Source organism: Bos indicus, chromosome 26 (genome assembly GCF_029378745.1).
Source record: "Bos indicus isolate NIAB-ARS_2022 breed Sahiwal x Tharparkar chromosome 26, NIAB-ARS_B.indTharparkar_mat_pri_1.0, whole genome shotgun sequence".
In the NCBI taxonomy this organism is placed as follows: domain Eukaryota; kingdom Metazoa; phylum Chordata; class Mammalia; order Artiodactyla; family Bovidae; genus Bos; species Bos indicus.
Genome location: NC_091785.1, coordinates 20,987,569 through 21,004,103, shown reverse-complemented (window position 1 = coordinate 21,004,103; position 16,535 = coordinate 20,987,569). Strand labels below are relative to the sequence as shown.

General features: G+C 38.7%; 2 protein-coding genes across 5 annotated transcripts in view; both read left to right on the top strand.

Annotated features, from left to right (window-relative positions):
- CHUK (component of inhibitor of nuclear factor kappa B kinase complex) overlaps positions 1–1,258 on the top strand; it is a 42,304-nt gene extending 41,046 nt beyond the window's left edge. For all 3 annotated transcript variants that reach the window (XM_070780645.1, XM_019952996.2, XM_019952995.2), the window contains one exon: positions 67–1,258. Coding sequence is in view for 1 of the 3 variants with exons in the window: in XM_019952995.2 (XP_019808554.2) it covers positions 67–96 (30 nt within the window). In the remaining 2 variants the exon portion in view is untranslated. The remainder of the gene's footprint in view (positions 1–66) is intronic.
- A 2,427-nt stretch (positions 1,259–3,685) lies between these two features.
- The window catches only part of ERLIN1 (ER lipid raft associated 1), a 41,783-nt gene continuing 28,933 nt past the window's right edge, over positions 3,686–16,535 (top strand). Inside the window, exons 1-5 of one of the 2 annotated variants that reach the window (XM_019952960.2) lie at positions 3,686–3,823; positions 4,057–4,180; positions 6,533–6,614; positions 11,637–11,683; positions 13,100–13,161. In XM_019952960.2, the coding sequence (XP_019808519.1) occupies positions 4,068–4,180; positions 6,533–6,614; positions 11,637–11,683; positions 13,100–13,161 (304 nt within the window). In that variant the 5' untranslated portion in view covers positions 3,686–3,823; positions 4,057–4,067. Of the gene's footprint in view, positions 3,824–4,056; positions 4,181–6,532; positions 6,615–11,636; positions 11,684–12,338; positions 12,362–13,099; positions 13,162–16,535 lie in introns of those variants that run through there. The other variant, XM_070780648.1, reaches the window with a different exon arrangement.

Genomic DNA, 16,535 nt, shown 5'->3' with positions numbered 1-16,535 from the left:
TGAACACCCACATACCTATTGCTTAGAGTCTACATCTAATGGTAACTTTTTCATGCCTGGTTTTAGAGTCTTGATTGGAGTTGGTTAACAGAATGACTTGCCACTTAGAGACTCTCCTGAAACCTATGAAGTTGTTGCTGTACATGTTGGACATTTGTTTTTCTCCTATGAAACCATTCTTCAAATACCAGTCAATGGAAGAAATGACTATGATCAGAAGCTCCACATGATTTTACAGCATAATAGTTTGACTGTGGGTAATTTTAACTTCTGAACAGATAGAATTTTATGAGTCAGTGGACTTAAATCCATTTGTCTTCAAACCTGGTAAAACATTAATTATTTAACTGATTCTTTCAACATTTAACTTTTGGGCATAAGGCCAAAATAATGTATACAGAGAAGAAAATCTCAACATGTATTCTAAGTAAAAAAGTGTTTGCCTGTGTTTCTGTGGAAGACACTGCTTGTGTTGTACTTGTGTTGCACTTAACAGTGCTCTTCCCAGCATCATAAAAGAGTTTAATCCCATTTTCCATTTTCCTACACATTTGATTGTATCCCTTTCCTAGGAAAGGGACTGTGCATTTGTGCCTTTAATACCAGTTGATTCTTCCAAATCTTGTTAAGTGTGCTCTGTGTATATGTATTTAAGATGTACATTTAATAATATCAAAGAGAAGATGACTGTTAATTTATAATGTATTTGAAAGCTTATCTGTGTTTTCATTTGTAAAAATGGGTCTTTTAAGGAATCTTTCATGTCTTGTGATACAAATTTATAAAGATCTGCATTCCTTATCTGTAATTCCAAAATCAAAAAATCTTTGAAAACAAGATTTTTCATAAGATTGATGACAAAATTCATCTGCTTGCACATCCAACAAGAACTGACATTGAGTCTACTTATCCCATTTAGTGTGAATATTCTTTTGCTGCAGAAATATTACTGTGTTTGATTGTTTGGGGGAAGGGTGCTGCCACAGACCCTGCCTGAGGTTTATGTAGTTTGGTATATGCACTGAATAACCTTTCTAAAATCTGAAATTTTCATAATTCTGAAGCATCTGGCCCCAAGGGTTTCAAGACTAGATTGGGTGCCTTCAAGATGGTATGGCCGCAGACTGGGTTTCAGATAAAGGATTGTGGATCTATCGTCTGTTAAATAATTTAGAAGGTATTACTTGTTTTAAAAATGTGAAGTGCTTTTGTATTCTAGACAGTTTTTCACTTTGTGTATTAAACAATTTTTAAATTACTTTTTGAATCTCTATTCATTAAAATCAGATTGTAGCAGAATAATTGAATATGCTTTGAGAAAATGTGAAGGTTCCATGAAGCAGAGTTGGAGCACAGAGTAACAAAACAGGCTTTTAGTGTACTTAGGAATGAAACAGACTTACGGTAAAGGCAGTATTAGGTAGCTTCTTTAATATAGTCTTTTCTCCTGACATGGCCTGTCATCACTATTTGTTTCTAAAAACTATGCTTATACCATGTCCTAAAAACTGCTCTCAGTTACGCCATCCCCATTTTTGCTAATAGTGTCATTTTCCCAGTCATCTCAGTTTGAGACCTTGGGATTGTCTTCACCTAACTTTTTAGTCAACTGCTACTACTGTTTCTCTGAATATGGACATTCTGACTACCAGCCATTAAAACTGGCTGTCTTTCTCTTGCTGCTTCCAGTTCTAGAAGGTTTTAATCAGTAAACATTCATTGGGTGCCTGTTGCTTGGAAGATATTGAGCAAAATGGGAAGATCAAAAAAATTAACACAGGCAGTACAATAAGTGTTTATTTGGAATGAAGTTATTGTTAAAGGCTTTTTGAAATGAGCATTTTCTAAATATCATTATAATAACTGATAAAAGACCTGGTATAGGGTGGGACTATTTTTATGGTTTGTGGCTGATAAGACCTTAGGAGAGCCTGATCTGTGTGATACAGGTAAGTGGTATGAGTCAGAACAGCCTATTACAGTGAGATCACCTCAGATATGCTTTTGATACATGAGTTGACCACTCTATTTGTTATTTGGTGGTAAGTTTTCAGAGTTGAATTTCAATTGTGGATTATATCTACTTCATTCAAGCAATACTATGAAAAACTAAAATAATTCATCCAGAAAACAGAAGCAGACAAGTTATTTTTCATTCGTTTTGCATTTTGTAGGTCAAAATAGCTAAGCTCTGCAAGTAACATTTATCTAGTACAGACAAGGTCCCATACATTCTTAGGTGTAAAAGTCAAAGGGATGATCCAGGTAAGTGCATTTATTGAAGGGAAAAGGTACAGTTGTCTGGGAGGGCTTGCTTTAATGAAGATTTGAATTGATTCTATTACCTCTTTCCATTTCCACCAGTTACAACTATTGAAACTTTGGGCCTGCAGTTTACTAACCACTTGGCTTCCCTGCCTCCTGTCTCCACTCGGAGCCATTCTGTAGACTCACTGACCCAGAGGCACTGCTTTCTCATACTACCCAAGAGGTTACAGAGCTCCTCAACTTTAGTCTATTTGTGGTCCCACTGCTAGTCTTTCAAAGCTTACATGACTAATGCCCAACCTCTTCTAATATGCTGCCCTTATTTCCCTTATATTCATCTATCTCACTCCTATCTTTACTCTTTCACTAAAAGCAGAGACATCACTTTGCTGACAAAGGTCCATGTAGTCAAAGCTATGGTTTTTTCAGTAGTCTTGTACCGATGTGAGAGTTGGACCATAAAGATGAGCATCAGAGAACTGATGCTCTCAATTACGGTACTAGAGGACACTCTTGAGAGTCCCTTGGACAACAAGGAGAGCAAACCAATCCAGTCCTAAAGGAGATCAACCCTGAATACTTATTGGAAGGACTGATGCTGAAGGTGAAGCTCCAATACTTTGGCCACCTGATGTGAAGAGTTGGCTCATTGGAAAAGACCTGATGCTGGGAAAGATTGAGGGTAGGAGAAGGGGACGACAGAGGATGAGATGGTTGGATAGTATCACTGACTTAATAAGAGTTTGAGCAAGCTCCGGGAGATAGTGAAGGACAGGGAAGTCTGGCATCCTGCAGTCCATGGGGTCGCAGAGTCAGACACTACTGAGTGACTAAATAACAATGAATAACTTAAAAGGGCAGAAAAGTATTTAGTGAAAAGAAAGTTTGTCTTTATTCTCTAGCCATCCAATTTCCCCTTGCAGAAAAGCACATTTGAGCCTTTCAAAATCAGGGCCTAGCCTAATAGGAGTGGGCCTAGCCGACTCCTTTCCATCACAGAGGCTTCAAGGAAGTTCATATGCTCACTGTTCGTAGTCTTGAAGGACCCTCCCAACACACACCCACGTTTGCATGCTTATTAGTTCATTCCGTTCTTACTGCTTGGATGGCCTTCATAAAGCCCTCACTGGATCAGCATTCTAGCACGTTAATAGATGTCTTTGCACAAGGACAAACTGACCACTCCCTTGTCTCAGATGGCTTCTTTCCTCTGCCCCTTTGCTTACTCCCAATACCCCATTTCCCTTTTTTTTCCAGGGCAGGAAACCAACAGCACGCAGACAAGACCCTATGCAGCTTCGAGCGAAATCGCTCGGCGGGCGGCTTGGAGAATTTTGTCCCATTCGCTCCCCCGTCTCTAGCCGCAGGACGCGGCGTCGGCGTGCGTGTCCGCGCAGCCGCATTGCCCCGCGGGTGGGCGGGGCCGGCTGTTGGCGGCGGTTGGCCCGGCCTTGGTGGCGGCTCCACGTGCGGGCGGGGACGATGCGTCACTGATTAGTGAGGCCCGGCCGAGGGGTCGGCCTCCGTCCGGAGTCTGCGGCTGGCTTCCTTCTCAGTTAGTGCCTTCCTCTGGGCGGGCAGGAGCGGTCGTCGGGAGGGGGTTGTCAGGCCGAGCCGTGTCGACTCACGGGCCAGCTCTGGCGGAGGGGGTTGGCGAGGAGGAAAAAGGGGCATAGGACTCCTCAGCTCGGCCTGCGGGACGGCGCCAGGTCGCGAGGGGGAAGGTGGAAACCGGAGGTAGTGGGCCTGTCACTCAAGGGGCTGGGGCTGCGTTCCATCCGCATCCAGGAGGAATTAAGATGAATATGACTCAAGCCCGAGTTCTGGTGGCTGGAGTGGTGGGTCTGGTGGTGGTCCTCCTCTACGCCTCCATCCACAAGATCGAGGAAGGACACCTGGCCGTGTACTACAGGTGAGCGGCACGTGCAGTCAGCTCAGGTTCTAGAGCAGTTAGAGGCACACTTTTATTCGAGTCTAGGAAATTGTTCTCAGGGAACTTTTTCTAGTCCTAGAAAGTGGTTTTCGTCGCATCCCTAGGAGGTTTGGGGGCTGTGGCAGGCTTTTGTAGACAGATGGACAGTTTCAGTGCTATTCAGAGATTAAAACTCCCTACAGTTGTTCCTAATAGTAAACCCACTTATTTGTAGGGAAAAAATGAAGGGTGGAAGGCAGTGGTCACTCCACTTGTAGCTGAGGAGGTGGATAGATCATTGTTAAATTGCATACAGCTTTACTGACTTTTCGTTTGCAGCTGTAGATGCTATTTAGAAACTTGAGTCCTGTTTGTGGTGGTTTCTTAGCTTTTTGTTGTTTTCTTTAAAAGGTTCTGGCGTCTGGCTTGGGCTTGTAAGGCCATGAAGACCATGACAGTTGTTAAATTCCTGGACCTTGGGAGACTAGCACAGGATTGTGACAGACACATCCTCCCAACCTTTCCCTTTCTTTTCACGTGGAAAGGAATGGTGTGAAGTGTGTTAGTTGCTCTCTAGCTAAGACGAATAGCTGTTCCTTCAACGTAGTTACCACCAGTTTTTTTTATATAGACAGATGACACTTTGGAGAAATTTGAAATGGTGTATTTGAAAGAGCTTCAACTTTTTCTGGCTTCTGCCCATCCTCCCCTAAAACTGATATTTCCACTTTTAGATCCACCTTGAGTCTTAGAAATAGTCTTCGCAAGTGGGGGTGGGAGTCTAGCATTTTAAAAATGACAGATTAGTCTGTATTTCCATCCATCTAGTTCAGCATATAACTTTCTTTCAATGAATTTGAAATTTAAAAAAATTTTGGAACAATGGAAAAAAGTGAAAGAAGGGCAAAGAAAGAACATTTCAGGGTGTGGGTTTCAAAGAGTTAGGGATGGACCTAAAACAATTAATCTTTTTTTAGTTATTTGTTATGAATTCTTTGCAAATCTGTTTATATTTTCTTTTTTTTTTAATTTATTATTTAACTTTACAATATTGTATTGGTTTTGCCTTATATCAAAATGAATCTGCCACAGGTATACATGTGTTCCCCATCCTGAACCCTCCTCCCTCCACATACCATCCCTCTGGGTCGTCCCAGTACACCAGCTCCAAGCATCCAGTATCCTGCATTGAACCTGGACTGGCGACTCGTTTCATCCATGATATTATACATGTTTCAATGCCATTCTCCAAAATCATCCCACCCTCTCCCACAGAGTCCAAAAGACTGTTCTATACATCAGTGTCTCTTTTGCTGTCTTGTATACAGGGTTATTATTACCATCTTTCCAAATTCCATATATATTGTTTATATTTTCAAGATAGAAAGCTAAGTTCTATGTATATACTATTCACTATATAAAACAGGATTTCATTTTTATAGTTGCCTCCAAATTGCCTCCTTTTTATAACTTCCAGGGTATGGTGTCATGTTTCTTACATTTCAGAATTTGGTGATCATGTCTATGCTTATAACATTGATTTATAGTTATATCTTTTTATTCTTCATCTTTCTATGCTAATTTTTTGTTGTTGATTTTATAGAGGCTTTATGGCCCCAGTATTTTTTTTTCTTTTTTTAAAAAAAATTTTAAAGTATAGTTAATTTGCAATGTTGTGTTTTAAGTGTTCAGCAAAGTGATTGTTATATATGTTTATATATTTTTCAGATTCTTTTATGTTATAGATTATTACAGATACTGAGTATAGTTCCTTGTACTATACAGTAGGTCCTTGTTTACCTATTTTATATATAGTGTTGTGTATATGTTAATTGCCCCCAATATTTTAATTGCTTTCTAGGTAGATTAAAAGAATTGTGAGCATCAGAAGTTTTCTCCTTACTTGGAAGTTTGCTGTTATCTTTTTTTTTTTTCCCAGCCCGGTAATTAAATGTATGTTTTGATCTGGCTTGTGTTATGTACAATTAAAGTACATCAACTGAGAGCCAGCTGAATTTTTTTTCCAGAAGTATTTCTCAAAAGGTTAAAAACCAAAGAGAGACTCTCTTTATACCTGAGAGTATGCTGGAGACCTGGAGGTGTGGTTGGTAGAGCTTATGAAACAAGGTGTAATGTTAACAGTTTAATTTTATCTTTTCACTTTTGTAGGTGTGACAGATACTGTAGGGACCAGCAATTGTTCATCACGAGTAACTCATACTAGTGAGGCTTTAGTAGATCAATAGCATGAGTAAGAGTGAATGTAAGAGTGAATGTTTATTACAGCATTTTAGATTTGGAAAGAGAATTTCTCTTTTTATAATCTTGTCAAATTGAAACATCTTTTTGCAGGGGAGGAGCTTTGCTAACTAGCCCCAGTGGACCGGGCTATCATATCATGTTGCCTTTCATTACTACCTTCAGATCCGTGCAGGTGAGTGATTCCTAGGGAAGCCCTGACACTGAAAGACAAGTGTGACAGGAACAGTTACCACATTCATGGGTGGAGATAGATTTCCTTATTGCTTAAGCAAATGATAGTATGCTACCAACGTAGGAGCTAAAGTTCAGAGTACAGTTGTCACAGCGTAAGTTATGACTTTGAACGACATCACTCTCTTGAAGTATGAGCTAGGCAGCTTTTAAGGACTGACTTCTCCCATCTATATAGTGGAATACAGCAGGTTTTCTGTTGCTGCTATCAGAGTAAAAGCAAGATTTTGAAACACAACTAGAGACATGAACCAATGATTACTTGGTTTAGAATGGTGTTTGGTTTCCATAGAGGCAATCTCCTGGGCTACTGTTAACATGGAGGATCTCAATTTTTATACACAGTTTCTCTGCCTCATATTTTTGCCTGGGATATTAAGCACAATTTTATGTGGAACCATACTGAATGTTCTGGAGAAGGCAGTGGCAACCCACTCCAGTACTATTGCCTGGAAAATCCCATGGATGGAGGAGCCTGGTAGGCTGCAGTCCATGAGGTCACTAAGAGTCGGACAAGACTGAGCGACTTCACTTTCACTTTTCACTTTCATGCATTGGAGAAGGAAATGGCAACCCACTCCAGTGTTCTTGCTGGAGAATCCCAGGGACGGGGGAGCCTGGTGGGCTGCTGTCTATGGGGTCGCACAGAGTCGGACATGACCGAAGCGACTTAGCAGCAGCAGCAGTATACTAAATGTTCTAGTTTGACAACATCCCAGAATATCTGAAATAAGCATCTGGTTCTTGAGAATACTGTCTTAGCTGTAGGAGACACTTAGTAAATATCTTTTGACATGACAAGATGACAAAGCAGGATTAGATTGTTACTACTTTTGCAAGCACTGTGTGATTATAAATCTTTGGATTCAGAAGTTTGTCTATCTGCTACTGATTTTTCAGGACTCAGGGAAATTTAATGTGTTTAGTCTTGTAATTTAAAGTCTAGGCTTTCTGCTAAATGAGATTTTCATTATGAATACTTAAATCCTCCAGATTTCCTTCCAATTTCCTTTTGGATGGCTTGGGATAAGAATCGTGTCTATTGAAATGAAATATAGTGTTCTCCTAGTCAGACTGATTTCCATACTGTTTTCCCATATTTTATTCACTCTTGCCTTGGCTGATGCCATCTCACCATCTCTCTATTCCTTATTTCCTGTCTAAATCTTGCCAGCCTTTTTAGAGCTCATCACAAATTCTACTCTTGTTCTATAGCTCTTTAAGACTATATTGTAAATTTTGGCCCTTGGTCTTATTTCCTTTAGTAATGTTGTCTTGTTATTAGTCTCTTAAGTTTTTGTGTGAATTTTTTTCCAGAAAGTCTCATAACTTCTTGAAGGCAGGGGTTGTAACACAATTTGTATTTCTGGCCTTTCTACTTTTGGTGAAAGTTGTTAAATTGAAGTGATTTCTCAGGAAGCTGTCTAATGTAGTGAACATGGGGCCAGAAACCTGGAGAAGAGGTTCTGACCCTGGCTCCTCCACCAATTGGTTACATGACTTTGCAGAAATTACCTAACCATTCTAGACTCCAGTTAGTTCTCTGAATCAAGAGGTTTTAACTGCATGAACCTACCAACAGCTTAAAGCTCAACATTCGAAAAACTAAGATCATAGCATCTGGTCCCATCACTTCATGGCAAATAGAAGGGGAAAAAAGTGGAAGCATGACAGATTTTATTTTCTTGGGCTCCAGAATCACTGTGGATAGTGACTGCAGCCATGAAGTTAAAAGACGTTTGCTGTTTGAAAGGACAGCTGACAAACCTAGACAGTATGCTAAAAAGCAAAGCCCTCATTTGGCCAACAAAGCTTTATATAGTCAAAGCTGTGGTTTTTCAGTTAATCACGTATGGATGTGAGAATTGGACCATATGGAAGGCTGAGTGCCTGAAGAATTGATGCTTTCGAATTATGGTGCTGGGGAAGACTCTTGAGAGTTCCTTGGACTGGAAGGAGAGATCAAACCAATCAATCCTAAAAGAAATCAACCCTGAATATTCGTTGGAAGGACTGATGCTGCAACTTCGACATGGGCCACGTGATGCGAAGAGACAACTCATTTGAAAAGACTCTGATGCTAGGAAAGATTGAAGGCCTCACAAGAAGAGGGCAACAGGATGAGATGGTTAAATAGCATTACTGACTCAATTTGAGCAAACTCCAGGAGATAGTAAAGGACAGGGAAGCCTGGCGTGCTGCAGTCCATGGAGTCGCAAAGAGTCAGATATGACTTAGCGATTGAACAACAATAGCCACAGCCAACAGCTTAAATGTTCTATAGTGATGTTGTCAATGGCGTCATCAGACGCTTAGAGATCAGGGGCTTTTTTTTAGATTTTGTTCAGTGCCAGACATGTCTGTCTCTGCCTTCTTGGAGATTAGTATGTTGAGTCATACTGATGACTCTTTTATATAAAAGAGATAAATACAGGATGTGTGTATGTATTTACATACAAATATTTTATATATACACACATTCACATATAGAGTGATAAACTATCATAAGAAATGAAAATGAAATTTGTAAAAAGATTTTTGTGAACTAATGTACTTTGTATCTACAAAATATTAAATGTTGGAGTCAGTTTGACTAAATGGAAATGGTCTTTATATGTAAAACAGCAATGTTCTAGTAAAGAATTATATTAATAAAACCCTCTTAAGAAGTTGTTTTCATAGGAATGAGATGCAGAAACTTATTTTTAGGAGTTTTTGGAACACATTAGAGGACATAGCTTATATAAACAAATGGCTTAACAGATTTGGCATTTGATAGGAATATTTAAGAAGCATCTTGGGGAAATGTGATATCCCCATATATGATGTAAGAAAAAAAATGTTTAGAAAAATATGAAGACTTTTAGGCTTTAAAATATATATAACACAACCAAAGACTTTTAAAATATTTATACTGGGAAAATGATTTTTGAGATAATATAAAAGAAGTAAAAAAGTACATGAAAATAGGATGTTAAATTGAAGATTTAACCTTTGAACTCTTTGCTGGTTCTTGGTTTGAAAATTGAAGTCTATCCTTTAGATTTAGATAGAAATGTATATGTAAAGTTGATATGGAAGTTGAATTTGGTTAATGTTTTGAAGGGAATAAACTGAGCTCACCTTTCTTATCAACTTCCCTCTCTCTACTCAGAACCTGTCACTAATGTTTATTATCAACCTTTTAACCCCAAAATTCATAGTCTATTCTTCTCTCTCCTGGAATTTTATATGCGACTAGTTATCAAACTCCTCTGTTAAGTCTCCTGGGTTGACAGCTTTCAGTTTCCATGGCCTTTTCTATGTTAATCTAAATAAATTACTACTTAAGCTTCCCAGCTGGTGGTCTTGCCTGCGGATGTGGTAGATAATGAGAACCATATCACACATAAGCAAAGGAATGAAGAAAAAGTCATATTTTTGAAAGGTTCATTTTGTGGCTGTTTATAGGATGGATGGATTAGGGAGAGCACAACCTCCCCCCCTCCCCTCCAGCCAATATTCAAGGCCCTCTCCCTAACATCATCATGTTCTCTTCTCAGAGCCTCACCTCATCTATATTGCCCTTCCTACTCCAGGCAAGCCAACTGCATCCTGAAACCTATACACACAGTTTGTGTGACTGGTTATTTAACTCTGCCAGTTAATACCTAATTTGTATCTGTTATGGATTGCTTCGTAATGATTTTCTCTCCTGTGTTGGATTGTGAGCTCTTTGGGAACAGGGGCCATGCTTCCTTTCTCCTTTGTATTCTGTCAAGTACTCTGTTGCTGTGGGCTTAATACAGTGCATTGTGTCCAGGATACACTCATTATGTGCTCACCTGCTGGATGCCTTCCAGTGCAATAGGGAGTCATTCCGGATCCAAATCAAGTTATGACAGGGGTAGAGTAATTAAGTACCATATTGTTGGTTCACTAGGAGGAAGCACTGCTGATGGTGGCAGTTCTATTAAAAAGGAAATTGAATAGACCATCTGAGCGATCACTAGGACCTGACCTAAAATACTGCCTACCGTTTCGGAGGAAGAGGTTGCTGTTGAGTTCAAAGGCCTACTTGTATGCATATAATAGTAATCTTTTACCTTCATTGTAAACATTAATATTAGGAGTGGAATCAGAGTTCAAAAAACAAGTCCTAGCAGTAGTATCCTCGTGGGTATTCCATGTAGTTTGCAATCCCAGGCCAACCCCAGGCAAATAAAGGACTCTGAGTGAGAGATTGAACATTGAAACTTTTCTTGGTGCGTCTTGACTCAAACATTAACTATAAAATATTTTGTCTCTAGTCTTTTATGTCTGTTTGGATACAAAAATCTATGACAAGCCTAGGCAGCGTGTTAGAAAGCAGAGACATCACTTTGCCAGCAAAGATCCATATAGTCAAAGTTACGGTTTTTCTAGTCACACATGGATGTGAGAGATGAACCATAAAGAAGGTTGAGTGCTGAAGAATTGATGGTTTTGAACTGTGGTGCTGGAAAAGACTCTTGAGAGTCCTTGGACAGCAAGGAGATCAAACCAATCCTGTAAGAAGTCAACCCTGAATATTCATTGGAAGGACTGATGCTGAAGCTCCAATATTTTGGCCACCTGATACAAAGAGCTGACTCATTGAAAAAGACCCTGATGCTGGGAACGATTGAGGGCAGATGGAGAAGGGGATGACAGGATGAAACGGTTGGATGGCATCACTGACTCAATGGACATGAGTTTGAGCAAACTCCGAGAGAGAGTGTAGAACAGGAAAGCCTTGCATGCTGAGGTCCATGGGATTGCAACGAGTCAGACACAACTTAGCAACTGAACAACGAGGATACAAAAAGAAATTTAGGGGGCTAAAATTGTAATGGAGTTCTCTTGTACTTATCTCTTAGCAGTTCTGTAGAGATTTTCCTTTAGCACTAGTGGTTCCTTGATGATATGTGTGCTGAGTATTGATGAGATATTTTTTCCTCCCCAGACAACACTACAAACTGATGAAGTTAAAAATGTGCCTTGTGGAACAAGGTAAGCATTCCCCTTGCTTACCATTGTCCCTTTGATTCAGATGTAGTTTCTGTTCATAAGCTGTAGTCTCTTAAACATCTTTCAGATAGGCGTGATAGTAACCGAGGGGAATTTATCTTCTGAGCATTATTTGAGAAAAGCCCTGCCTCCAAATAGGAGCTTTCCATCTTAGGAGTCATTTTAAACTGATAGTAACAGTTTAAAATGGAATTAGCTCACCATATCAAGTATAGTATTAAATGCCATCTAATTTAGAGTTTCTGATTTAGTAGGTCTGGAATGAGACCCAAGAATTTGCATTGCTAGCAAAAGTTCCCAGGTGAAGCTAAGACTGCTGGTCCAAAGACCATATTTAGAAAATCACTGTCCTAAAGAGTTTTGGGGCAGGAAAGAAAGGCAAGGCCCAAAGAGTATAATCAGTACATTGCATTGTATAAAAGGAAGAGTATAAAGCTCAAAGTATGTTTTAAATTCTGTATTTTAAATGACTAATATATCACTTTTAAAGCCTATAAAAGAGGCTTTGACATCTGTGGAAGGACAGGAATGCTCTTAAAAAGGGAGCAGATTCTCTCTGTTTTAAGTTACTTGATACCAAGTTCTCTAGGTCTGTCTGTAACTCTCTTTTATGGATTCCCTTCAGAGATGACTCAAAATTGGCAGCTGATGAGATGTTGGGTAAATTTTATTTTTATCTTCATGCTTTCCTATGTTTGTCAGATTTTTTGCCTGTGAGCAGGTATTATGTTTTTTTTTTTTTTTTTATCAGAAAAAAATGTTATTGTAAGTTGATAGAAGGGCTTAATTGTATAGTTTCAAAATCTCTTAACTTCAAGTATCTTAAACTGAGGTTCACATGTCCTTCAGGATGTGTGCTGGTAGGCCAGGAAGTATAGGAAACCATTAATTAACAAGAGCTGTCTTTCTGGAGTGTCAGTTTTACTTCATGTTTTGGGGGAAAATTCTTTGTTTCATATTAGAATAAATACAGATGAAAAGTAGATTAAGATAGGGCAGGAAATCAAAAGAATTTCAGTTCATGGCTGACCTCTACCTCTTGGGAAACCATTTTATCTGGTTCCTTGTTGGAGAAGTTTGAGGAATGCACTGCTTTAGCTGTTGGCTTCAGTTAATAAGGGCAGAGTGCTAAGCAGCTCTAGGTTTTAGGTCTAGTCTTCCTGTGAGCTCATCTGATAACAGCGTTTACGAAGGAGAGCCTTTGGTTATGAGAGGAGCCAGGTGAGTGTGTATAGGGGTCATTTGAGTAGTGATTAATGAGGTCGTTTTAATCAGTAGTGTATCTTTAGATTTTACTTCTAAATTTCTGTCACATGGGATTTGTTGGCTGATGTGGGATTAATATGGGACTCTAACAATTTGTATTTGGCTCACGTTTTTCCATTTCTCTGTTTTTAGTGGTGGGGTCATGATCTATATTGACCGAATAGAAGTGGTTAATATGTTGGCCCCTTGTGCAGGTATGGTACCCATCTATTCTGTTAGAGTTATACTCAGAGTGTCTGTCACTGAGAGAGTCCCTGGAGAAGAAGAAGAGATTCCCTAAGGAAAGTTTTATGACTTCATTCATTTCTGATCTCTCTATATATAAAATAATCATTGGAATATTTTCCATTCGTAGGGAATGGTGATAGTGATAGGTCACAAATCCTGGACAGAGTTGACTTTCTGCAACTGTATGGGATACTCTGAGCTGAGTGTATTTAGCAAGATAGTCATTGATTATTTCTAGAATTCCTAGAAAGTGGGATTTCACCCAATCAGGATGAAAAATAATTTCCTTACACATTAAAAGTCTATAACTGATCAGTTCCTTGACCACATTGATTTGTGACCACCAAAAAATCTTTTTTAGCTGAGATTTGCTAACTTGCAATCTGAAAGTCCTCAGTGTGGGGAAAACATTTTCTTGGTAATAGATGAAAACCCCCAGAGATGGAGTACTGTTCAAATAAAAAACTGAATGAGAATTTCTGAAGTAAGATTGGCCTTCTTTTTAATGTTTGATTTTTTTTCCCAATTTTTTTTATTTTGATAAAATACATATAACAGAATTTGCCATCTTTACCACTTTTAAATATTCAGTGGGCATTAAATACATTCACATTGTTATGCAGTCATCACCAACATCCATCTCTATAACTCGTTTTCATCTTGTAAAACTGAAACTTTCTACCCATTAAACAGTAACTTCCCATCCGCCCCCTCTCCCAGCCCCTGGCAACCACTGTTTCTGTCTTTCTGACATTTCTGTGTACTTTCTCTCTCTCTGAGTTTGACTACTCTAGGTACCTCATAAATGGAATCATACAGTGTTTGTCTTTTTGTACTGGCTTATTTAACACTTAACATAATGTCTTCAGGGTTCATCTACGTTGCAGTGTGTCAGAATTTCCTTTCTTTTTAAGGCTGAATAATATTCCACTGTATCCATTCATCCGTTGATGGACACTTAGGTTACTTCCATGTTTTAGCTATTATGAATAATGCTGCTATGACCAGGGGTATACATGGGTCTCTTTGAGACCTTACTTTGAATCAAAAGATCTGCTGTTTTCAGAAAACCTATGTAAGTATTTCTCCAAAAAAAGACATGCAGATGCTCAATAGGCACGTGAAAAGATGCTCAACATCACTAATTATTAGAGAACTGCCAATCAAAACTACAATGAGGTAGCACCTCACACTGATCAGAATGGCCATCGTTTAAAAGTCTTATAAATAACAAATGCTGAAGAGGGCGTAGAGAAAAGGAAACCCTCCTATGCTGTTGGTAGGAATGTAAATCTGTGCAGCCACAATGGAAAACAATATGGAGATTTCTCAAAAGACCAGAAATAAAGCTGTCATATGATCCAGCAATCCTACTCCTGGGCATGTACGTAGACAAATTATAATTTGAAAAGATACATGCCCCAGTGTTCATTGTAGCACCATTGACTATAGCCAAGACATGGAAACAACCTAAATGTCCATCGACAGATGAATGGATTAAAAAAGATGTGGTACATGCATATAATAGAATACTATGCAGCATAAAAAAGAATGATGTAATGCCAATTTGCAGCAGCATGGATGGATTAGAAATTATCATACTAAGTAAAGTCAGAAAGGCAGATAATGGTATGATACCAATTACATGTGAAATCTAAAATATGACACAAATTATGAAACAACAGATTTATGGTTGCCTTGGGGGAGGGTGGATCGGGAGTTTGGAATTAGCAGGTGCAAACTGTTACATAAAGGATGGATAAGCAGCATGACCCCACTGTACAGCACAGGGAACTATATTCACTATCATGTGATAAATCATAATGAAAGAAAACATGAAAAAGAATGTGTATATATGTATAACTGAATCACTTTGCTGTATAGTAGAAATTAATACATTATAAATCAACTATACTGTAATAAATTTTTTAAAAATCTGTCATTTTATTATCCTTATTATTTATTAGTAAGTAGTAATACTTTTCCTTACTAAGTATTACTTATTAATAATTATCCTTATTACTAAAATTTGCACACATACAATATCAGGATACTGTGTTCAGCAAAAACAATTCAAAACCATGAAGTTAGATCTTTGCCTTAAGGGTTTGTTTGTTTGTTTTTCCCACTTGAGAAGGCATGATACTGACCTAAAAAAAAAATATATATATATATATATAGAGAGAGAGAGAGAGAGGAATGTAAGGTCTTGCTGAATTTCATGTCACTGGTACAGGCACAAATAGCAAAAGAATTTCAAAACAGAGAGCAAGCTGTGTTACTATAAGGTGGATTTGGATTATATTTTTCAGCAACTAAGTATTTTCCTGTCTTTTATAATCTAGTTTCCCTGGTCACAAGGGTGTTCCTGGAGGCTCAGATGGTAAAGAATCTGCCTGCAATGCAGGAGACTCGGGTTCAATTCCTGGGTTGGGAATATCCCCTGTAGAAGGGAATGGCACCCCACTCCAGTATTCTTGCTTGGAAAATTCCATGAACAGAGGAGTCTGGAGGGCTATAGTCCATGGGGTCACAAAAAATCAGACATGACTAAGCAACTTAACACTTTCACTTGACTTCACTTTCTCATTTCCCCTGGTCACAGATCAGTGGAATGGACTATGATTGAAAAAAAACAGAAGAAGGGGAGATATTGCTTGTTTTCTGGCGAGAGATAAAGACGAAACTGTTGCATCACTGACTCATTTGTAAATGACCAAGAGAATGAATTAGTCACCGAGTGTTATTTGATGACCTGTTTGTGATTTGCAGTCTAGTTCTAGTTTTCTCCATAGGAAGGCCAGTAGAGCACGTCTTGGATTTGAAGGGAGAAAGCAGCATGTTTTAATAAGGGCATAGGTTCTGGCATGGTATAATATATTCCCTTAGGCACATTTCTGAAATTCTGTTTCTCAGTTTTATACTATGCAAAATTAGATTTTTTGTGAGAATTGTGTGTTAAGGAAGTATATAAATTGCCAGACATAAAGCCTGGCCCAGAAATGTTAGCTTCCTTCCCTTCTAGCCTAGCATCTTTTTTTTTCCCCCAACCTTTGAAAACTGCCTTTTTGAAAATGGCCTTTTGGAGCTACTTCCCTCTTTCATTTCCACTGTTCCTCAGTTAGTTCAGGTTCTGTTTATCTAAACTTTGGCTTTTCAATCATTGCTTCTTTATACTTTCCCTGCCTCTGATTTCTATGCCTTACAGTTCATTTTTCACTCTGCTGCCAAAGTACAGTCTGATAGTGTCATGCCCTTGCTCAAAAACTTTGACAGTTCCTTATTACCTTCAAGATAATATATACTCTCCTTAGTATGGAACTCAAAGTTTGCTTACTAG